The 25,547-nt window shown below is 34.1% G+C and overlaps 1 protein-coding gene across 5 annotated transcripts in view; it reads right to left on the bottom strand.

Annotated features, from left to right (window-relative positions):
- Window positions 1–25,547, bottom strand: part of LOC106871061 (carbohydrate sulfotransferase 11) — a 69,618-nt gene that overhangs the window by 31,971 nt on the left and 12,100 nt on the right. For 3 of the 5 annotated variants that reach the window (XM_089352044.1, XM_089352039.1, XM_089352041.1), the window contains exon 2: window positions 5,881–6,365. In XM_089352044.1, coding sequence (XP_089208170.1) covers window positions 5,881–6,169 — 289 coding nt within the window. In that variant the 5' untranslated portion in view covers window positions 6,170–6,365. Of the gene's footprint in view, window positions 1–5,880; window positions 6,884–13,046; window positions 13,183–25,547 lie in introns of those variants that run through there. The other 2 variants (XM_089352042.1, XM_089352040.1) reach the window with 2 other exon arrangements.

Below are 25,547 nucleotides of genomic sequence, written 5' to 3'. Positions count from 1 at the left end.
CGAACACAAAAAATTATATCAAAGATGATATATAAATGTTATACTTCGATAACATAGTGATTTAGTAAATACCAGTAATGAAGACGATAGAACACAACCGTATGAGATGAATAACAGAAATATTTATTGTGACATTATAATGTATGTCTGTGGGTGAGTGTGAATGCGACATAATGAAAACATAATAAAAGACAAACCGTCGTATAAAGAAAAGAGTGTGTGTAAGTGATACATGTATGTGTATGCGTGAGATACAGCAGATAGAAAGAGTCAGTAACACGTGTGAGCATTTGCCGGTTTGTTGAGTACACAATAGGAAGAGTCTGTATGTAAGAAGTTGAGGCGTGTGTGTGGCAATGCGATCACTCGTTGTGATGTTAGGGCTTCCATGCCGGGCCGGGTTCTTGTTATACAGATGTTCGTCACAGGCTAGGTTCTTGTCTGTTATTTATCGTGGTGAAGATGAATCACCAAACAGAATCGAAGAGAGATGTGCCGCGGTAGTTAGGTTAGTTGGTGTACGTAGAAATCATGTTGATGATATTGGCGACGTCGGTGGTGAATCTTGTAGTTCGTAGTGTCGTGTTGACTGGCGGCGATGCTGGTAGTAGTCGTAGAGTCGTGTTGCTGGCGGCGGCGATGCTGGTAGTCGTAGTTGGACGAAGCTGTGCTTGTTGTCGCTGGAGCTGCTGCTGCTGATCTGTGTGGTACACGGAGCAGTCTCTAAGAGAACTGAACCGAGACGAATTTTGCCGCTGAATTTAGGCTATTTATAGTTGATGGCAGGCTCCCAAAGGCATCAGAAAAATACTCTATCACGTGACCTTATTAGGGGCCACGGTTGGTCAGTTTGCGTTCTAGCGGGAACGGTACGAAGCAGTTGCCGCTTCAAATAATAATTAGTCACGTGATGACAGGGAAAGATGTTTTCTACTACGCCCGCGCTTGTTTATATATAATAGTGAGAAGATGGTTTGTTTGTATATAATGGCGATAGTAGTTTTGTATATAATGGCGATAGGTAGTTTCACTACATATATATTTATATATTATATTTATATATTATAAAATATATAAATATATGTGGAGGCGCAATGGCCCAGTGGTTAGGGCAGCGGACTCGCGATCATAGGATCGCGGTTTCGATTCCAAGACTAGGTGTTGTGAGTGTTTATCGAGCGAAAACACCTAAAGCTCCACGAGGCTCCGGCAAGGGATGGTGGCAAACCCTGCTGTACTCTTTCACCATAACTTTCTCTCACTCTTACTTCCTGTTGTGCCTGTAATTCAAAGGGTCAGCCTTGTCACACTGTGTCACGCTGAATATCCCCGAGAACTACGTTAAGGGTACACGTTAATTTCACGAGCAGGCTGTTCCGTTGGTCGGATCAATTGGAACCCTCGACGTCGTAAGCGACGGAATGCCAACATAAATATATATGTATATATACATACATATATGTATATATGGGTACAGGACGTATATGCATATATGGGTACAGGACGTCATAAAACGTAAAGAACATGAAATATGAAATACGAAAACATGGAATACGAACTTTTGGCTTAGCAACCTTTACTATTTGTTTTCACTGTCCTGTTTTTGTTACCAACGTTGACATCCGCAAATCCCAAATTATATTTTACTTTGCGGGAGCAACTGTTTTCTCGAAGACACATCTTGTAATTGCTCGAGTTTGACCTCAGAACGTAAAGACGGACGAAATGTCATTAATCATTTTTCCCGGCGTGCTAACGATTCTGCCAGCTCGCTGCCTTAAAACATTAATTAATTATTCTTTTTAAATCTGTTTTAGAAATTTACATGATGGGGTTCGATAACATCAACTACTACATGACGAGGTTAATGATATATATATATATGTATATATATATATATATATATATATATATATATATATATATATATATATATATATATATATGTATAAGAAATTTGCCGACTCTTGCTGTAGACCAGAGCTTCTCAACCATCTTTTGCCTATCGACCCCTTTGATTCCTATTTAACTCGGATGGATCCTCCTAGCCATTTGATATTTTAAAAAAGCCACATCGTATTTTTATAATTAAATATTATTAGGAATTGTATTAAAAAATTGTTAAAATATTTTATGCGTTGTAAAAGTATAAACATGTATTGCAGATAAATTTTAACGACAAAATCTTCTATGGACTCCCAAGAGCCATATAGACCCCTGTTGAGAACCACTACTGTAGACGAAGGTGTGCTTTATTTAAAGAAGAGGGCGACCAATTTGGTTACCGCACAGGACGGCCATGCTACATCATTAGTAAGGTAAGGTAAAACAGATTACTAGGCATTTTATATCAACTGCCATCATAAAGCACTTGAACACTTGGAATATAAAATTTTCCGTTTCCGTACATTGTCCACATACATTGAAAACTGTAGTTGCCTCACTGTGGGAGAGACTTTGATCTCATTTGTTTCTTGTGATCCTCTCTTTATACAAACACAGAATATATACATCTCCACCTCTTGTACTATTCACCAAGCAGTACTATTATAATTTTATATGAAACGACATTAAAACAAACAAAACAAACATATGGAATTAATATCTCAAAGTAGTGCCAAGAAATATTTTACAGTGAGTGTAGCATAGTTTATTCTCGTATAAAATTTCGTCACTCACGGCTTCCATATTTTTTAATTGAATGCAGTAGTATTTGTTATATAGTAGGAAACAGCTATTTCGTGTTGCGATCAGAGTCAGAGTCCAAACAGTGTCATCTCTTTGTAGAGACAAACGCATGGGATTTCCCAATCAAAACAGATCCGGTGCTAGAGCATAACAGACCGGACCCAGTGGTGGTGGACAAGATGTACCACATGTACTATATAGTTGGTGTTGCGTGCCCCTTTGTCCCACGAATTGTCAAGAAGTAAAGCGAAAAAATAGATGTATACAATGCTCTTTAAGTACGAAATGAAAAATGAAGAATGTGAAGATAATGCCAATTATTGTTGGGCCTTTGGGACCAGTGTCAGAAAGCATCAAGAGGAATATAAGGGAAATCGGAATAGAGTGCCCAGTAGAACCGTAGGCACGGCCAAAATAACCAGGAAAGTATTAGATAGCTGAAAAGAACAGTAGTATGGTACCGTAGGCTGTAGGCAGCAAGTCCACTACGCATGCAAAACTAAAAGACTTACAACAAAACCTGAGATCAAACCAATAAAATATCTATTGCAATCGCATCGCGTTCTTCGTATTTTCTATTTACCTTCCTGAAGAGCTACATCAATCCTTTTATACTACTACTACTACTACTAATAATAATAATAATAATGATAATGATATATACAACCTAAACAAAACAACCCACAAATACAAGACACTCTATACAGCATTTACCCAGTGAAATAAACTTCTACCAGCAAGCCAAATAACTAAAGCTTTACACACTCAACACATAATATAAGCATGGTACCGTTCTCTAATACCGAGAGGAATACAACAAAAAAACTGACCCACATCTCAAGAGGTGAAAACAACTACATCAATATAGTACCGGGAAGAGTTTGCACACTCCCAACATTAGAAAAGAACACAATGCTGCACACACTCCAACAACACTGAAGTGCAGCAGGTGACGCAGTAGACATTTACTACAATCTACCAAATATTGAACAGTTATAAAACATCAATACGTCACACTGAAAAACAATCGAGGATGGTATGAGGTGAGGTGGTCATGAGATGTGCTAAAAATAACAGCTAAATAATCATTAAATCACGCAACAACTGCCTTTTTATTCTGATTTTACATAGTCATATGAATTCCTGTGTGTTACAAATTCGCAAAACTTTTCTGTAAATTCTTTAAAATGAAAAAGTTATGAAGGGTTATATGCCGTACGTAAAGCAGAATTCTGTCAATAATAATAATAATAATAATAATATTAATAATAATAATAATAATCATAATCTTTTCTACTATAGGCACAAGACCTGAAATTTGTGGGAGGGGTATAATCGATTTCATCGACCCCAGTGTTCAAATGGGACTTAATTTATCGGCCCCGAAAGGATGAAAGGCAAAGTCGACCTCGGTGGAATTTGAACTCAGAACCTAGTAATAGGCGAAATACCACTAAACATTTCGTCCTGCGTGTTAACGATTCTGTCTACTCGCCACCTTAATAATAATAATAATAATAATAATAATAATAATAATAATAATAATAATAATAATAATAATAATAATAATCATAATTAATTCGTTTTATTGGCTACAAGGGCTAATATCAATTAAAAACAATAATAATAATAATAATAATAATAATAATAATAATAATAATAATAATAATAATAATACTTTCTACTGAAGGCACAAGGCTTTGAAATTTTCGAGGAGGGGACTAGTCGATTGCATCGACCCCAGTGTCATCGACCCCAAAAGGATGAAAGGTACAGTCGACCTTGGCGGAATTTGAACTCAGAACGTAGTGAATATTAATAATGGTAGAGATGGACTATATGTAATCTGAACCTTTCCCCCACTTATTTATAAATTTTTTTACGGAATCCCACGTTTTAGGCTATGGAGATTCCGATTCTGAAAAAAAAATTTTTGAAAAATTTCAATCCCCCCCCACCAAGCAGGCTATTTACATGCTAGAAATAACAGCCAAATCTCACAAAACTAGTGTTAGGGTTAGGTTTAGGTTTAGGGTTAGGGTTATGGTTACGGTAAGGGTTAGGGTTAGAGTTAGGTTTACCCTGTGGATCTATATAAAACCGGGGGGGGGGGATCAAAATTTTGAAATTGAGATTTTGGAAAATTTTTTTCAGAATCGGAATCTCCATAGCCTAAAACGTGGGATTCCGTAAAAAAAAACAAAATTTAAAAGGGGGGGGGGTATACCCAGATTACATATACTCCATCTCCACCATAATAATAATAACAACAATAACAATAATAATGATAATCCTTTCTACTAAAGGCACAAGGCCTGAAAACCCGTAAGATTGAAAGGTAAGTCATTAATAATAATAATAATAAGTGATAATAATGATAATAATGATAATTTCTTTTATTTGCCACAAGACGATAGTGATGGGTCCTCTTGGTACAGAATGATCTCTAGGGATAATCAAGGAACCTCAACAGCCAAAATTTCCCTGAATACCAAGGACAAGACCCCTCTCCAACGACTCACAAGTCTACACTTAGAGAGCGGTACCATTCTTATTTAGGGACAAGGCCAGCAAATTTACATCGACTCCAGTGCTCAACTGATACTTATTTTATAGGTCCCCAAAAGAGCGAAAGGTAAAATCGATCTCAGCGGCATTTGAACTTTGATCGTAAAGAATCAGAAGTGCCGCAAAAAAAAAAAAAAAAAAAAAAAAAAATGGCATAACTACAGAGTTTTACCCCCCAGAAATGGTTTCTTTTATTTGTCACAGGGGTGTCTGATGAGAGGGACATTATAAGAACATGTTACAATTTATGTGTGTGTGTGAGAGAGAGAGAGAGAGAAAGAGAGACAGGGTGGGTGGGAGTTTAAATAAATACAGAATAGGGAATAGGTTTTACAGAAATGACGCAAAAATTATACATAGTATAGAAATAATTCCTTTGCTTCATTATAATAATAATTAATAAATCACTGAAAAAAAAAAAAGAAAATCCAACTTAATATACTTTGAAATATTTCAAGTGAAAGATACCGAAAGAGATATGAAATAACTAGAGAGGAGGAGGAGAGAATTTAGAAGGAGATATAACAAATGCGAGGATGATATTAAAATAAAAGTATATATATATATATATATATATTACATAAAGCGAAAAAATATTTGGGAGAAATTAATGATTTTACTTACTTTCAGGCATATTAAAAGCTCTTTCTTTTAATAGTTTCATTGTTGTTGGCGGATCGAGTAAGAAAATATAAAGAAACGGCAAGAGTATGCCACACCCCAATAATATAAGTAAAAATTTTGCTATCGACATTTTCGTTCGCCTTCTTAACTTTCCATGTTTACTGTGGAAATGGCTGACAGTAGGAGAATTTGAGTTATAGTAGCAGTCTCGATATTTACGGCGTCGTTGGCCAACCGTAACTGAGTGCGAGAACCACGTTTGAAAGGATAGTAAAAGTTGTAAAACCATTTGGATTTATTATTGTAAAACTTTTATTTCATATTCAATTTTTTTCTTCTTTGAATGATATGATTATAGAATATGTACAAGATTATTTTCTCTTTCGATATGGTAAATGGGCTTCGTTCAGTTCACACAAATTCTTCGGGAAATTTCTGTTATTTGAGTAAATTTTTAAGTCCCAGTGGTAAACCATTCCAGTTAACTAAAAGAAAAAGAGAAAGTAATACTAAGATAGAAAAACTCAATGCATGAAACTGAGAAATAATAATAAATTTAAAGAATTAAATTATTATTAAAATTTAAGTGAGGAGAGAAACTTAAATTTAAGTGGTTCTATTTTTAAAATTAAAAAAAAAAATCTTTTCTTATAAGCAATGATGATAAAATAGAATCAATCTTAGGAGGATGCAAAGGAACATAGATAAATAAAGTAAAAACATTTAATCCAGCATTCTACTGTTTCTATTCTCAGATCCATTACACATTATCCGAATGAAACACACACACACGTACGTACGTACGTACGTACGTATGTATGTATGTATGTATGTATGTAGAGAATTATAATAACTTAGCTTAAAGTTTAGTCGTATATCAGAAATAATGAGAGCCATCGGTGGCGTAGTTATTGTTGCTGCAACTATACATATAAACATAAATATATGTATATATCTGTGTGAGTACGTACATAATTATGCATGTATATACATACTCGACATAGATATCAAAAATACGCGTTTTACATTGACAATGCTAAATAAAATTAAGATGATGATGATTTTGACGATGATGATGATGATAACTTAGTTAATTAGTTACTTAATGTTACCATAGTGTTATTCAAGTGAATGAATTTGGGCAGCAAGAAAGAAGCCAGGATATGAAATACTAAACAAATATCGTATTACTAACTTATATATATATGTATATATATATATATATATATATATATATATATATATATATATATATATATATATATATATATATATATATATATATATATGTATATATATATATATGTATGTATGTATATATGTATGTATATGTGCATATGATATATGTATGTATGTCAGTTTTATTTCAAGATTTCTTGCCGATAGAGAAAGGACCGGTTTCTAATCTAGATCCAAGTTTTCTTCATTGGAACTTCAGCAACATCAACAGCTTATTTTTGTCTGTCTGTCTGTCTGTCTGTGTGTATGTGTGTGTGTGTGTATGTATGTATGTATGTATGTATGCATGCATGTAAGTATGTATGCATGTATGTATATGTACAAATGTGTATGTTTTGTTTTATGAGAGCTATTTTAACGTGTGATCTACAAAGGAGATTACTTCAGGTTACTTTTTAAATTATGTTGTACATAGCATTGTAAATGTATTTTTTCAAAATGCTTGCTATTTTAATAAGAAGAGGACCATATAATAATTAGAATAAGCGCGTAGATCACCCACCAAAGTAAATTTTCTCACGCAGATCACACGGAAAGTAGCACTAACACAAAGTAAACTAAAAAGTAACCTAAAGTAATCACGCTTTAAATTGTAGATCACAGCAAAGTGGTACCTTTCTTTTTCTTAAAAAATGATGTGAATATACTGTTAATTTCTTGTAAAAAATGCAACTGCTTTCTGGTTTCTTGTACAAATGCAACTGCCTTTGTCTCGTCGCTGATCACATTGTAAAAATCTTTAGCCAACATCTTACGGGATTTTAGAAATTGAAAATTAAACTAAAATGTAACCTAAAGTAATCTCCTTTGTAGATCACACGCCAAAGTAGCACCGTCTTTATGTATATATTCTCAGGCATAGAATTACATATTTAGACATGCTCATATATACTTAAATGATAGACTTCTGGAAAGTTTTACAGATTTTTACTGTTCCAGTGATGGCTTGGATCTGTGGTCTTCGAATCAGCTTTGTCCTTTCTGGTTTTGAGAAACCGAATTTCTCAAGACTGGTATATAGGCAGTGTGTTATATATCATAGTGTCCCAATATTTATAGGTTTAAGCCTGAACTTGCAATCTGGGTAGAGTAGCAGTACATTCTTCAATAAATCAACGTAGGTATTTTCTTTTTCGATGATTTTTAGCTTTATGCTAACATCCATGATTTCCATAACTGCACACAGTTTCTCTTTATCCAAATTACTATGCCAAGTCTATTATATTTACATTTTATTGAGGTTTTCACTGGGCCATTCATGTCTATGTATGCATGTGTGTATGCATGTATGTGTGTATGTGTCAGTGTGTGTATGTATGTATGTATGTATATTATTAAAATTATTATTAAATCATACTTAAGGGTATCTAAGAGATACCACCATGCTAGATATAGCAGTCAAAACTTGACTCTAAAACCACATTAAATGTTCATACAGCACCAGGATGTGGAATATTAATGACTGAATAAGATAATCTGTTACAAGCTTCATTTATGTGCACAAAACCAGTCCCAAAAACCAGTGAACCATGACAGACTGTCACAGACCAACCAAAAATAAAATTTAAAAAATCCTTTTTAACTCTTCTTCCTTCCCACCCCAGCTAGCCAGTCATACTGTCTCTTAAGACAGTAAAACATTCCCTCAATATACACAAGAGAAAAAAGCCAGGTCAGTTCCTCCTCAACTTTATTCGATTGTCAAAGAATATGTATAAGAATATGTATATGTATTTTTCCATATGTGTATTTTCATACACTGTTTTTAAAATTTTCATTTTAATATCAGAGAATGTGTGATAATCAGTATGTAACAATACAAAGTTCATACAAAGCTTTATACTTTAAATATATTTTATCATCAAAGAATGTATATATGCATTTTAATACTCGAACTGTTTTTTAACATTTTTTATTATTCTCAAAGACTTTTGATAATCTTTTTCTAAAAAAGTGAAACCGGTTAAGTAAATAAATATTTAAAAAAAATAAGTGCATTTTCAAACCTTCTTTCATATATATCTATATATATATATATATATATATATATATATATATATATATATATATATATATATATATATACATATACACACACATTTATAAATAGTAAATGTGGCTTGTTCGCAATTTACAACTGAAAGACAGAAATATTGGGTTGTCCGGAAAGTTCCTGCCGATTTGTAGCAGCTTACCTTTCGACTTATTTTAGAACATGGTTGAGTCCATAAAATAGGATTTGACTACACCTCCATTTAGAGCACAGTTTAAGCTATCTCTTCGCGGAAGAAGGTTTATATTCTTATAACCTGTGTTAATTCTGTAACCCTTTAATATGGAAGATAAGAAAATTCATTTTCGGCACTTGATGCTTTTCTCTTTCCGTAAAGGGAAAAATGCCTCACAAGCAACCAAAGGAATATGTGCGGTTTACAGTAATGTTCCTTTATCCGAAAGAACTGTACGGAAGTGGTTCGCAAGGTTCCAAGCTGGAGATTATAGCCGTATTGATAAAGAGCGATCAGGCAGACCATCCACTACAGATGATGACCAAATCAAGTCATTAATTGAGAATAACCCATGTTGCACAACCCGAGAATTGGCAGAAAGCCTCAACCTATCAAAATCCGTCGCTCATGAGCACTTGGTAAAGCTTGGGTACACAAATCGCTACGATGTTTGGGTACCACATGAGTTGAGTGAGAAGAACGTTTTGGAAAATCGGCACGAACTTTCCGGACAAACCACTAGAGACGTTACTAAAGTGACTAAGGGTACTAGTCAGCACCAGTATTGCTGGAAATGTGAGTCAAAGACAACCTATAGCCACAGAAAGGAGTTATCATTATGCTATTCAAAGTGGAATTTTGGATGCACGCCTATTTGAGAACTCAGAACGCATGCCCATTAAGTCTGAGTATTCTGACGAAAATTCCTCATATCCTTTATATACACATAGTGATATATATGATATATGTATAAATGTATGTATGTATGCATATATGTGTGTGTGTGTGTGTGTGTGTATGTGTGTGTGTGCGTGTGTGTGTGTGTGTGTATACATGTATATATATGTATATATACATATGTATATATATATATATATATATATATATATGTATATATATATATATATATATATATATATATATATATATATATATGTATATATATAAAGTGGAGAAGAAAGAAAAGCATGGCTCAGTGGTTAGAGCGTCGAGCTTACTATCGTGAGGTTGTGAGTTCTATTCCCGGACCAAGCTGCGTGTTGTGTTCTTGAGCAAGACACTTCGTTTCACGTTGCTCCAGTTCACTCAGCTGTGGAAATGAATTGCGACATCACTGGTGCCAAGCTGTATCGGCCCCTTTGCCTTTCCCTTGGATAACATCAGTGGTGTGGAGAGGGGAGGCTGGTATGCTGGCCTTCCACAAACAACCTTGCCCGGACTTGAGCAAAAACATTTGGCATCCTTTTTTTAACAGCTCGTTTAGTGGAGCCCTTGTGTTGTGTATGTTCGGGTTACATACTTGATAGTAGTTTACCAAGCCTAAAAGTGCTTGTAACAATTTGACGTTCGTTGGGAGAGGCATATTCCGCATTGCCGTCACCCTTGATGGGTCTGGTCTTTATCCCCTTTCGTCAATTACTTGACCTAAATATTTGACTTTTTTCATCAAAAATTGACACTTTCCCTCTGTTAATGTAAACCCGTATTCATTTATTTTCCCGAATACTTTTTTAAGATGCTCAAAGTGTTGCTCCACTGACTCGCTCTTTATCAAAATATCATCGAGATAAGCGACAGCGAAGTCGCGATCATTTAACATTGCGTCCATCACTTGTTAGAAAATTGCAGGTGCCACTTTTACTCCAAAAAGAATCCGCTTGAATTTATACACACGGTGTGTGTTGATTGTTAAAAGATGTGCGCAATCTTCCTCTACCTGTATCTGTAGATAGGCCTCGAGAGGTCTAGCTTCGAGAAAATTTTTCCTCCATTTAGTTTTGGGAACATTTCTTCTGGACTTGGTAGTGGATAGTTGTGTTCGAGTAAACAGTCATTTAATCCAGCTGAAAAATCCGCACACACTCTTAGTTTATTATTTTGTTTCTTTACATAAACCGTCAGAGCTGCCCAGTCTGAGTGGTCGACTTTTTCAATTATAACTAGACTTTCCAGCTTTTCTAACTCTTTATTCACCTGGTCCAACACCGCAAACGGCACATTCCGTTTGGGCTTTAAAATAGGTGTTGCCTCTTCTTTTCCGGTGATCCTCGCTTTTGTTTTAGTGCAACAGCCTAATCCTCCCCCACAAAAAAACATTTGGAAGTAATTTTTCAATTTTTTGTCTCAATTGTTCAACTTCATTCAAACTTTTAACCATGCCGACTACATTTTCACAGAGAACACTAATGGAGTTATCCCACATTTTAAATAACTCCATGCATCCTGTGCCAAATAGGTTTAGTGATTTTTTCAACACATAAATGATTGTCCTTTTCGTTTCACTTGGAAAAGTTACATTGCAAATACATTTACCGATGAAATATAATTTCTTTCTTGTAACACAATATGCTACTTTATTTGATTTAAGTAATTTCGGCTTACTGATTTGTCGCCATGTTTCTTCATTTATGACAGAGATGTCACAACCCGTGTCTAATTGTATTTTGACACTTGTAGTTTCGATTCTTGATGAAGTTTCTGTTCGTTGTACACTACTTTTTTCTTTGATGACAAACTTTATTTTTTCTCGTTTTTTTCCCAATTTTTTGTCATCTTTCTTCAGCAATGCGATTTAATGTGTCCTGTGTTTCCACAACCAAAACACTTCGCTTTTTTGAACGGACACTCTTTTCTCAGGTACCTACCACCATATACCGTACATGGGTTTATCTCCTGATATATATCATGTTATTTTGTGGAACGCTTTATCCGTCTCCCGACTTTTTCGCACTAGTTTTATCTGTAAACAATCTCTACGTTGGATTTCTTCTGTGTCGTACCTTACTTTTAATATCATATCGCATTCTTCTGACAGTTTCTCGAGAGTTATATCCTAGTTCATTTCCAGCTTTGCGAGAATTTTCGCTCTAGCTTCTCCGTCTATTTTAGCAGTAAGCTCCTGAACAAAAATCAGGCACTTGAAGGAGTCTGGAGTTAGCTTATCCAGCTTAAACCTCTTTCACTCTCTGTTCACTCTATCCGCATATGTGGTAAAGTCTTCGTCATCGCTTTTCTCAGTGTTCAAACACTTCCAAGGTGTGTTGAACAACGATGTTTTCCCCTAAACATCCTACATAAAATGTCAATTGTATCCGTGAAATTTATGTCAGAAACTTTTTTAGGCAATATAAAGTTACAGTATTTCTCATGCTCTATCGTCGCCAGTTTCTTCAGAATTAGACGCGTTTTCATTTCGTCCGTCCAGTTTTAGCTTTCTTTTTTCGAAAATTTACTCAAATTTTCGTTAGTATACCTCGAATGTGACTCTTGTTTTGAGCTCCTGTTTGAACTTCTTTCTTGGTGTGACAATGATGCCTAAGTGTCAAAAATATCTTCAAATATTGTAATTTCGTGATCAAAAACTTCTGAAAACTTGTTTTTTGATATTGCTGTACAAGCTTCATAGTTTTAGTTTGATTACAATATTAATTAACTTAATGAACTTGTTCTATTATAATCTTTTTGCTTTGAGGGTTATTTGAACATTTTCTTGAGCGCTCCCTACCTCGAAAACTTTTGGTCCTACTTCTAGGTGTACCACTATTATTTACTTCTCTTTTCGTCTCGTCTTTTGCTATATATGCAATATTGTCCATTTCAGTATACAAGCGCCCAAAGCCCGTCTCTTTGGTTCTGGTTATCATCCCTCCAGAAGCCACTGTCATAAATAATCAAAATATTGTTGCTTTTTCTACTTACCATACAGCCACTCCTGCGCTTATATGTTTACGTTCTCTTCGTCTTCTTTGAACAAATTCTGCTACGACAAATCAAGCCTCTGGCAAAGTTGCTGTAGTCTTCTCCATTGTATATAAACACTGTAAGCAAACTAATATCCAGTTGCAGTAGGGATTTTGATGTCGGCAAGAGTCGATACTCCGAAAACCGGAGTAAGGGTTGATTTGAAAAAAATTTTAATTTTGGGAAAAATAATTTTTCAGAATTGTAATTTCTGTATATTGATATATGTTAGAATATATGTTTTATTTTATTTTATAAGACATTAAATGTGATGATTTGAAGGAGATCTAGTTGATGTTTGTCGCATGTTATAAGGAGGCCTCATTTCTTTGTGTCATCTGATAGTTATTGTTCGGGAGGCACCGACGCATGTGCAAATGGACAGACAAGTTAAAAACTAACTGAAGATTGCTGTCGAATGAGTGTAGGTATTCAGAATGCCGGAAAGAGACGGAGGTATAAATAATAAAAAAATTGGAAAATAATTTTTTTTCAGAATATTGCAATCTCCATATTATTAAACGTGGAAGTAAAAGGAAAAGATCGAAAAAGTTAAAAAAACAAAACAAACAAAAACTAGGAATGGGGGATTCGAATATTGAAAACCCATATCGTTTTATGTAATTTTTGTTGTTGAAAACTTAGAAAACCGGAAAATAATTTGGGGGAAAATTGTGTGGCTCATATATCACGTTTGCCTACATATCTACATAAAAACTTTGCTCGTCCACAGTATTTTCCTCGAACATAGGCTCGGACTACTGCAAAACATTAACGTCATTTTGTAGAAATACATATCTGCAGTAGTCCCTCGAAAATATATTCTTTACATTTGGGGTACAAGACGAAAACGGAAAGAACTCTCGCTTTTTGGTATCCTTGTAAAAGTGTGAATCTTGGTGAATGGATGTGTGTTCTTGTGTGCATATGTGTATGTACATGCGTCTCTCTCTCTCTGTATGTATATATATATATATATATATATATATATATATATATATATATATATATACTCTCTCTTTGTCTTTTACTCTTTTACTTGTTTCAGTCATTTGACTGCGGCCATGCTGGGGCATCACCTTTAGTCGAGCATATCGACCCCATGACTTATTCTTTGTAAGCCTAGTACTTATTCTATCGGTCTCTTTTAGCCGAACCGCTAAGTTACGGGGACGTAAACACACCAGCAACGGTTGTCAAGCGAAGTTGGGGGGACAAATACAGACACACAAACATATACACACACATACATATATACATATATACATATATACGACGGGCTTCTTTCAGTTTCCGTCTACCAAATCCACTCACAAAGCTTTGGTCGGCCCGAGGCTATAGTAGAAGACACTTGCCCAAGGTGCCACGCAGTGCGACTGAACCCGGAACCATGCGGTTATATATATATATATATATATATATATATATATATATATATATATATATATATATATATATATATATATATATATGATACATATATGATACATATACTCACATGCATATAAACATAAATATATATGTATCTCGAGAGTGAGAGATAGATAGATAGATAGAGAGGGGGAGAGGAGAAGAGAGAGGGAGAGAGAGAGAGAGACCTAGTTTCTTCATTATATATGCTAAATGGCAACATACCCCAAAATTAGCTAAACCAGCATTTATCCCCTTCCCATCATAAATTATCTATTTGTCTGGTGGCATCACCGTGTAGAAGGTCATTCTTTGTGTGAAGCAAGAACACACTATTCAGTTACTAACCGAAGTTTTTACTGCTTTCCTATCCGCCACAGACTTTCGTCTGCCATTGTTTATTGTGTGAACAAGTAGTCCGACTGATGGTGCTACTTGTAGATTTGACAGAAATTTGGGTAAAGATCCCAAGACTTTTTATTCTCAGTATCGCAAACGAAACAAATGCAGCTATTTCACGTACATATTTACACACACACACACACACACACATATATATGGGTAATTTTATATATGGGTAAGGTCGAAACAAAATGGAGTGTTCAGTCTCGACCCAGCCTCCATACAGCCGTTCGACTCTGTTAAAAACGTTTCGTTTAAATCACACACATTTTAATTAAAGAATAGTATACTGAAAAATGTGATCCTTAATATAAATAGGTTATTATTATTATTTGAATTTGGCAAGGATGGCCCGTGATAATGGGTCTACTTAAAACATTTGCTTGTTTGGCCGGAACATTTGAGTGGAAGAGTGAAGCCTGTCTGAGGTGCTCTTGGCAGTCGAGGTGACCAGGATGTGTGAGGTGCCTTGGTTCGCCATGGGTGGAACTCCCCCTATAGGAGGATTTTTGTTGTTACATTTTTCTTGTTAATTGTTATTGCTATTCATTGTTTACTCGTTAGTGTTCAACACCACCACTTGTCCATTGTATTGTATTGTTCTTATTTGTTTTTTGTTCGGCCCTTGTGGCCAATAAAAAAATCATTATTATTATTATTATAACAATTATTGTTATAATAATAATAATAATAATAATAATAATAATAATTATTATTATTATTATTATTATTATTATTATTATTATTATTATTATTATTATTATTATTATTATTATTATTATTATTATTATTATTATTAAGGCGGGGAGCTGGCAAAATGGTTAGCACACCCGCCGGAAAGCTTAGCGGCATTTCGTCTATCTTTACGTTCTGAGTTCAAATTCCGCCGAGGTCGATTTTGCCTTTCATTCTTTCGGAGTCGATAAATTAAGTACCTGTTGCGTGCTGGGGTAGATCTAATCGACTGGCCCCTCCCCACAAATTTCAGGCATTGTGCTTATAGGAAAAAGGATACTTAATAGAACAGTTTTGTGTAAATGTGATGAAATTCACCTGTTATTTTATTCATTCCTCCAGGCTGTGACGTTAGTAATTCACAAACGTATTTGTCCTCGTGCATTTCGAGGACTGAAAGTGTAGTATAGTTATTTCCAGGTGTTCTTCAAAATTGCAGCCGTTTGATGTCAAATGTTCGGCAAGTTCAGTCGAACTACTGCTATTGTGGCTGAAGTCATATTTATGTCCACTGAATCTTTTATTTAATTGTTCAATTGTACAACCAACATAAATCAAGTTGCGCATTCTGCTGCGTATACCAAATGGGAATCTTTATGTTCCCACCCTCTGTATAACTCATAACATTTCTGTTATGATTTGTGATGAAATTGACTTCACTCATGTTGCTCAGTGAACAGGGCTCATCTCTCCTGCGGCTGTTTTCCACGGTTCAGAAACTCCAATGGCAGTTTGCTTGGGGTTAGAAGAAGTGGTTGATATTTCTCGTATACGAGAAATACATATTTTTATTGCGTCTAAAGGCTAAAGGCTGTGGGATTATTTATTTGAAACGAGGATAGTTTTCTGCAATATGCTGGTAACTTTCATGCAATACTTTTGAAATGCTAGCGAAATTTCGGTGCCAGTTAATCGCCAAAGGAATTCTATCACAAATTTTACTTAGGCTGCTAAAATTATTCGTGAAAGTTTGACTTTCTTTGTTAATTTTAGCTATGTCATTTGCGATTTCCTTTAATTATGATTCACTGTAACCGCGTTTGATGTAATGGCGTACAAGAGCATTTGCATGTTTCCAATATTCCCCTATATCAATACAAATCCGTTTTATCTTAAAAAGTTGGGATTTCGGATTTGATCTAAATTATATGATGTGGATATGATCGGAGCGGTAGTGAAGGCATATGTGGAATGACGTGGGCTTTGCAAAATAGCTCTCACTTTTCTGCCTCCTGAAAACTTAGGTATTTTATCCAGAAACTGAACGCTAGTTTTTGAAAAACTAGACGTAAATTTTGTATTGGACTTAAAGCTATAGTTTAAAATTTTCACTAAACTTTGAAATTTCTACAGGTGCAGCCAAACAGAAAAGATCCCAGACCAGAAAGAGAAAACCCAATTTATTCCCAGAAAATAACTAGAGACAACAGATAATTCGAAAAGTTTTAGTAACAAGCTTTCTCAGGGATTCGAAACCCCAACTCCAAATTACTATACAATAACACCACACTTCTTCTCAAATACCAGTTGCTGATCTCAGACCAAACCAAAGAAATTTCTCTCTGGCCAGAACCGGACTCACAGAAAGAAGAACAGAGTGAACAACAAACCGGAACGTTAGTTGACTATCTAGCAAAAACAAGTTATCGAGTCCCGACCAGGCCGTCAACTAAGCAGAATATTTTTGATCAAAACAAAGTGACGTCACGAAACCTATAACCAATCGGAATCTGTTCATTGACAAATGTCAACAAAGAATGGATGTCACCAGGAAGCAATCAACCAAAACGCTAGACTCTGCCAAAGCAAAAAGATGTCATCAAAATTATAACGAATCGAAAATTAAACCCATTTTCATAGGAACAAATACTCGCAGGCGTGGTTCAGTGGTAAGAAGCTTGCTTTTCAACCACATGGTTCTGGGTTCAGTACCACTGCATGTCACTTTCGGCAATTGTCGGCCTGGGGATTTGGTAGACGAAAACTGAAAGAAGCCTGCCATATATATTTAGTTGAAATTTATAGAAAAACAAGACGAAGAATGGTGTATGACCAACAAGCAGGTGTATTAGTTTGACACTCGGGAAAATGAAAATTTCTTTTACGTTCAACAGAAAAGAATAAAAGAAAATAAACAGAGAGAGAATAAAAAAAAAACTTGTGGATTTAGCGGTCGCCACCCTTTTCTCATTCTTCTCCACTATTTTTTAAAGTAAGAACCCAATGTGAATGAACTTTCAAAAATGTACATTTGTTATGACCTTATCGCAACATCTACACTTATATTACGTTAGAACATTTACCTTGAACTTTTTAAACTTTTAAAACTATATAGTTTTTAGCATAAACTCACAGAAATGCAAGAAATTAACTAAACTGTCCTGTGATCCTTCCCAGACAAATAAGACGTCATCAATGAACCATAACTAGAGTATTGGTTCGTAACCAAGCAGGGATTTGAATGTCTTCATTAACTGTTTCGAATTTCATCATGAAGGCATTAGTGAAATTAACTGGCATGGGGGTATGTGCTGTGGTTTGCTGTGGTGCTCTTATGTTTACTGTATTGAAAGTGTTTTGCGTAGAATGTGTGCAGTGCCATTGGAGTTTCTGAACCGTGGAAAACAGCCGCAGGAGAGATGAGCCCTGTTCACCGAGCAACATGAGTGAAGTCAATTTCATCACAAATCATAACAGAAATGTTATGAGTTATACAGAGGGTGGGAACATAAAGATTCCCATTTGGTATACGCAGCAGAATGCGCAACTTGATTTATGTTGGTTGTACAATTGAACAATTAAATAAAAGATTCAGTGGACATAAATATGACTTCAGCCACAATAGCAGTAGTTCGACTGAACTTGCCGAACATTTGACATCAAACGGCTGCAATTTTGAAGAACACCTGGAAATAACTATACTACACTTTCAGTCCTCGAAATGCACGAGGACAAATACGTTTGTGAATTACTAACGTCACAGCCTGGTGGTTAAATTTTTACCCAAATTTTTGTGTTATTTTGTAACACAAACTTCAATAATTTACACAGAAAATTAGACGGAATACCTTTTTTGACCATTTTTCAAAGGAATTCATGCGTCCCTTCACTCCATCCATCATCATAGTCAATATTGGAGTAAAGTGAAGAAACATTCATGGTTACCAAAAGCAGTTTTCTGGTGGACGAGGCTGAAAGGAATGAGAATAGAAACATTCCTCTTGGGGAGAGCCCAGATCGACCTTCTCAAGTTTCACGTGAAAAAGAAAGTGAGGGCGGAGAGGGAGGTGCTGTCCTCGTGTGAATTTATCGAAAGTGGGTGAAAGTGTAGACCTGAGTGGAGAAAAGAAACTGGAGAGGGTTCTTGTCCTTGGTATTCAGAGAGATCTTAGACGATGTTCCTAGATTATCCCTACAGGCCCTCTTGTGTCAGGAAGACGACATAACTAACATCTTTTTTGTTGTTGTTGTTGAATACTGTGTATACTTCACTTTTTATTGCATACCGTGTATACTTTTCTTTTTTTTCTTTTTTAAATCATGTTATTATATGTAACCCCGCCACACTTTAACTATGTTTTTGTATTGACCCCATCATCCTTCGCCCTGGTGGCAAATACAGGAAATCATCATCATCATCATCATCATCATCGTCGTTGTTGTTGTTATTATTAATAATAATTCGGATCTGTTCAATTTGACTTACAGGTTTTTTAATTAATTTTTTAAAGTAAACAGTTTGAAACTTCGTATACTGGTGGAATTTCTCACACAGAACACGGTTTACTTGGAACAATTTTGACAAAATTTGATATTTTAGAAGTTACTTCGTGAAGTCGTCGTATTTGGGTAATTTTAACCAATCAACGACGTATGTTCAGTTGAAGAAAGCTACTGCTGTTTGCGATAGTAATCGAAGAAGAACAACTTCTGGGTCATCTCTACAAATGTTACCACTCTGTTCTATTATATTTTTTGTTTACTGCCTGTGTTGCATATTACGCGCTTTTTTGTTTGTTTTTGGCTCTCGCGTCGGAGTAACTAGTAAACATCAAAGAATCAACATGAAGACGGAAGAAATATTATTTACATATATTTATTCGTTTGCCCGACATCGGTGTTTTATCCACACTTAAAGCGCACCGGTGTTTAAAAGACATATAGGGCTACGGGTCCGCAGCTAGCTTTTTTGTTGTTGACGTGTATGTTGTTTCAAAATGCCTTCTCTTACAACTACGAGATGTATTGTTAGCGTTATTTCATCTTACTATAATCAACAACAAACACATTTCGTCAGTATAAAAGTCTTTATTAGATTAAAAATAACATTACCAAAACACGAAGGTAAAACAAAACAAATATGCTTTGTTTTCTGCCAGGCACATACATACGGGTCATCTTTAAGTTTCGTTATAAAGTCGAAACAAAATGAAGTGTTCAGTCTAGAAGTACTAGAGAATACTCGACACAGCCTCCATACAGCCGTTCGACTCTGTTAGAAATGTTTCATTTAAATCACACACATTTTAATTAAAGAATAGTATACTGAAAAATGTGATCTTTGATATAGATTATTATTATTTGAATGTGCCGTTGTCTTTCATGTTGTTCACCAACCAACCTTTCCTCTGAAAAAAATCAGTGGAATCAGTCGATCTCCATACACAAATTATTTTCCTCTCGAAACTTATAAAAAAGTACACATATTAAGCGCACTTTTCTATAAGCCACGCTCTAAATTTTCCAGGTAAAAAATAGCGGCTTATACACCGGAAAACACGGTAATTGTAGTGACTGTTTATTGGTTAAAATTACCCAAATACGACAACTTTAACACGAAATAGCTTCTGTTACTTACTTATTTAACCGACCCACAAAAGATGAAGGTAAAGTCGACTTCGGTGGAATTTGAACTCAGAACGTAGCGACAGACGAAATACTGCGAAGCATTTCGCCCAGCGTGCTAACGATTCTGCCAGCTCGTCGCCTTAATAATAATAATAATAATAATAATAATAATAATAATAATAATAATAATAATAATAATAATAATAATAATAATAATAATAATAATAATAATAATAATAATAATAATAATAATAATAATAATAATAATAATAATAATAATAATAATAATAATAATAATAATAATAATAATAATAATAATAATAATAATAATAATAATAATAATAATAATAATAATAATAATAATAATAATAATAATAATAATAATAATAATAATAATAATAATAATAATAATAATAATAATAATAATAATAATAATAATAATAATAATAATAATAATAATAATAATAATAATAATAATAATAATAATAATAATAATAATAATAATAATAATAATAATAATAATAATAATAATAATAATAATAATAATAATAATAATAATAATAATAATAATAATAATAATAATAATAATAATAATAATAATAATAATAATAATAATAATAATAATAATAATAATAATAATAATAATAATAATAATAATAATAATAATAATAATAATAATAATAATAATAATAATAATAATAATAATAATAATAATAATAATAATAATAATAATAATAATAATAATAATAATAATAATAATAATAATAATAATAATAATAATAATAATAATAATAATAATAATAATAATAATAATAATAATAATAATAATAATAATAATAATAATAATAATAATAATAATAATAATAATAATAATAATAATAATAATAATAATAATAATAATAATAATAATAATAATAATAATAATAATAATAATAATAATAATAATAATAATAATAATAATAATAATAATAATAATAATAATAATAATAATAATAATAATAATAATAATAATAATAATAATAATAATAATAATAATAATAATAATAATAATAATAATAATAATAATAATAATAATAATAATAATAATAATAATAATAATAATAATAATAATAATAATAATAATAATAATAATAATAATAATAAATAACAACAACAATTCTTTCTACTGGAATTTTGGGGGAAGGGATAAATCAATTACATCGACCCCGGTGCGTAACTGGTACTTATATTATCGACCCTGAAAGGATCGATAATAATAATAATAATAATAATAATAATAATAAAAGCAACCATACTCTGGGATATGCCAATACACACAGATAGAGAAATTAAGGCAAATAGACCAGATATAGTTGTCAAAGATCATGAAGAAAAAAAATGCTTTCTAATTGATGTATGAATACCAGCAGATGACAACGTTTCTCTAAAAGAAATGGAAAAACTTTCAAAATACAAAGACCTGGAAATAGAGGTAACTCGAATGTGGAATCTAAAAACAGAAACAATTCCTATCATAGTAGGTGCCTTAGGTATAATAAAAAAATATTCAGACAAATACATGACAAAAACACCAGGACTTACAAATATAGATAACATACAGAAAATTGCACTACTGGGCACTGCACACATTCTACGCAAAACACTTTCAATACAGTAAACATAAGAGCACCACAGCAAACCACAGCACATACCCAAGGCACACAGAGCTGCGCTCGGTAGTGAAGTGAAAGCACGTTATAAAAATAAAACTACTGAACAATAATAATAATAATAATAATAATAATAATAATAATAATGGAGCAAAAGAACCATGGTGGAAACGATGCATTGAAAGGGACATAATGCGGGCAAGGCAAGATCTAGGAAAACTTGAGCAATGGTTAAGAGGAAACTGGAAAAATGGGAAAAAGACCGACCGAGAAAAATTAGAGAAGAAATATGAAATACGGAAGAACGGGTTTGATGCAGTAATAGAGCAGTTAAAACAGAGGATCATGACAAAAAACCAGCTCGCCGCCTTAATAATAATAATAATAATAATGATAATAATAATAATAATAATCCTTTCTACTATAGGCACAAGGCCCGAAGTTTTGTGGGGAGGGGACTAGTCGATTACATCGATCCCAGTGCGTAACTGGTACTTATTTAACCGACCCCAAAAGGATGAAAGCAAAGTCGACCTCGGCGGAACTTGAACTCAGAACGTAGCAACAGACAAAATACTGCTAGGCATTTCGTCCAGCATGCTAGCGATTCTGCCAGCTCGCCGCCTTACATAACAACAACAACAACAACAACAATAATAATAATACTCTTTTTTACTCTTTTATTTGTTTCAGTCATTTGACTGCGGCCATGCTGGAGCACCGCCTTTAGTCGAGCAAATCGACCCCAGGACTTACTCTCTATAAGCCTAGTACTTAGTCTATCGGTCTCTTTTGCCGAACCGCTAAGTTACGGGGGACGTAAACACACCAGCATCGGTTGTCAAGCAATGCTAGGGGGACAAACACAGACACACAAACACACACACATATACATACATATATATACATATATACGACGGGCTTCTTTCAGTTTCCGTCTACCAAATCCACTCACAAGGCTTTGGTCGGCCCGAGGCTATAGTAGAAGACACTTGCCCAAGGTGCCACGCAGTGGGACTGAACCCGGGACCATGTGGTTGGTAAGCAAGCTACTTACCACGCAGCCACTCCTGCGCCTAATAATAATAATAATAATAATAATAATAATAATAATAATAATTATTATTATTATTATTATTATTATTAGTAGTAGTATTATTATTAAACTCAACAAAGACAGGCTAGCTGTCGAAATGTCGCTCAACCAATAACCAAGTGCCTTTTCATCTTTCCCTTTTTTTCCAACTACAGGCATATGCTCAGGGCAGGCTTGTTCACCTGCACCATTCTCCCCATTTTCATTTATCTTTCAGTAAATTGGCTAAAAGACAACACTTCCCTCTCTACTTCTATTTTCCTTTTCAAGTGAGACTTGAAGAAGTTTATCAGGGATTGACCAAAAAGAAGTGTTTGTCTTCAGCCCCATTTCTGTTGTTTTAGGTGCTCTGAGAGTGATCAAGAAAGGTACAGACAAGTTTTTGACCAGATCTCTGGGAAACCAACAAACCTCCCACATTCTCAAGTTTCTCTCCATCTAATGTATACGTGCATTAGGTCTCTGGCCGAGACCCGGTGGGAAGATGAAATAAAATGCAAATAAATCTGAAAAAAAAAAATAATAATAAAGAAAGAAAAGCGAAGTTGCTTACTTATCGACCTACTATGCCCGTTTGATACCATGATCGTAAAGAAAGAGGAAGAAAAACAAAGAAAATACAATCCCTTAAAATTTCAAATAGGAAGAATTTGGAGCATACGAACAGTAAAGGTCGTTCTTATAATGATTGATGTGTTGGGAACAGTAAACAAAGATGAAAACAAATGGCTGAAGGAGACTGAAATAGATTACGAAAATATCAAATTCATAATCGGGGAAAACTCATACAAATAGCAACAGAACAAGTACAAAACAAAAAACTGTTTACTCTTTTTCCCGTCTTCAGGGAAGCAGAAAAATACAAAACAGAGGCTACAATAATTGATAAAATATGAAGAAAAAAAAAGAAACAAGAACAACTGTTAAACAGCTAAAGTGTTAGGTAAAACTGGGATTACAAAATACCATGATAAACCTTTGGCAAGAAAAGCCTCTCCATTACAAATATTAGAATAAGCTAAACAGAAAAGAAATAGACAAAGTGAAAAACAAAGTAAAAAACACTGGTTGAGAATCGTTGGAGTCAGAGCAGAGATTGAAAGTTCTTAATTGCGACCCAAGATCAATGTTTCCTCACCAGAAACTACCAAAATCATATAATGAAGCAGAATGCAGTAACTACATGATATATGGTGATGGGAAAGAAACAACAAATTATATGGTCTCTGGCTGCCCAGACTTGGACAGGAAGGAATATATCCACAAACATAACAGACTTGGGACTTACACTGGAAATTGTGCCAGTGCTATGGAATGCTAACAGAAAAGAGAGCATGTAGGCATACCTAAAAAAAGGTAACAGAAAATGACGAAACAACCATACCCTGGGTTATGGCAAGACACACAAATAGGGAAACCGAGGCTGATCAGCCAGATATTATTATGCAGGGCTAGCAAACAAATATCTCCTAATCAACATATCAATCCCAAAAGATGACTATGTATCTCTAAATAAAATGGAAAAACTATCTAAATACAAACATCTGGAAATAGAAGTAACCTGAATGTTCGGTGTGAAAACACAAGCAACAGGAGCTTTGGAAACGATAAAAAAGAACTGCAGATAAATACATCACCAAAACCCTTAGGACTTACGAACATGTATAACAAACAGGAAATAGCGCTGATAGACACCACAAACATATTCCGGAGAGCCATTTCAATACGATAAGAATAACCCCAAAACAAAACATAACTTATACCCAAGGCACGCAGACCTGTGCTCGGTTGAGCAGTGGAAGCACGCGATAGAAACAAAACTACTGGGGTGGCGGGGTTAGTCGGTTGCATCAATTCCAGTGCTAAACTGATACTTATTTCATAGACCCAGAAAGGATGAAGGCAAAGTCGACCTCGGTATCATTTGAACTCAGAACGTAAAGGCGGACGGAATGCCACTAAATAATATCTCCGGCAAGTTAACGATCCTGTCAGTTGGCCACCTCAAGTCAACTAAATAAGGATATGTATGTATAAAGATGTATATAGATATGTATATGCACGTATACATATATGAATGCTTATACATATATGTATGCATAAATTCAATAATGAGATCAAAAATCTTTTACAAGAATTTTATCAGGAAGCTAGTGTGCAAAAAAATTCATAAGGGAAATTTCTATTCCCAAGAAAGGGCATTACTACAGAATAAAAATGTATATGTGCATAAACACACACACACACACACACACACACACACACACGTATATAGACGCTCATACACACACATTTGCGTGCGCGTGTCTCTGCTTTTGT

Source organism: Octopus bimaculoides, chromosome 5, assembly GCF_046866305.1.
Source record: "Octopus bimaculoides isolate indiv1 chromosome 5, ASM4686630v1, whole genome shotgun sequence".
NCBI classification, from domain to species: Eukaryota; Metazoa; Mollusca; class Cephalopoda; order Octopoda; family Octopodidae; genus Octopus; species Octopus bimaculoides.
Note: the sequence above shows the minus strand (reverse complement) of the source record. Positions and strands in the feature narration are given on the sequence as shown.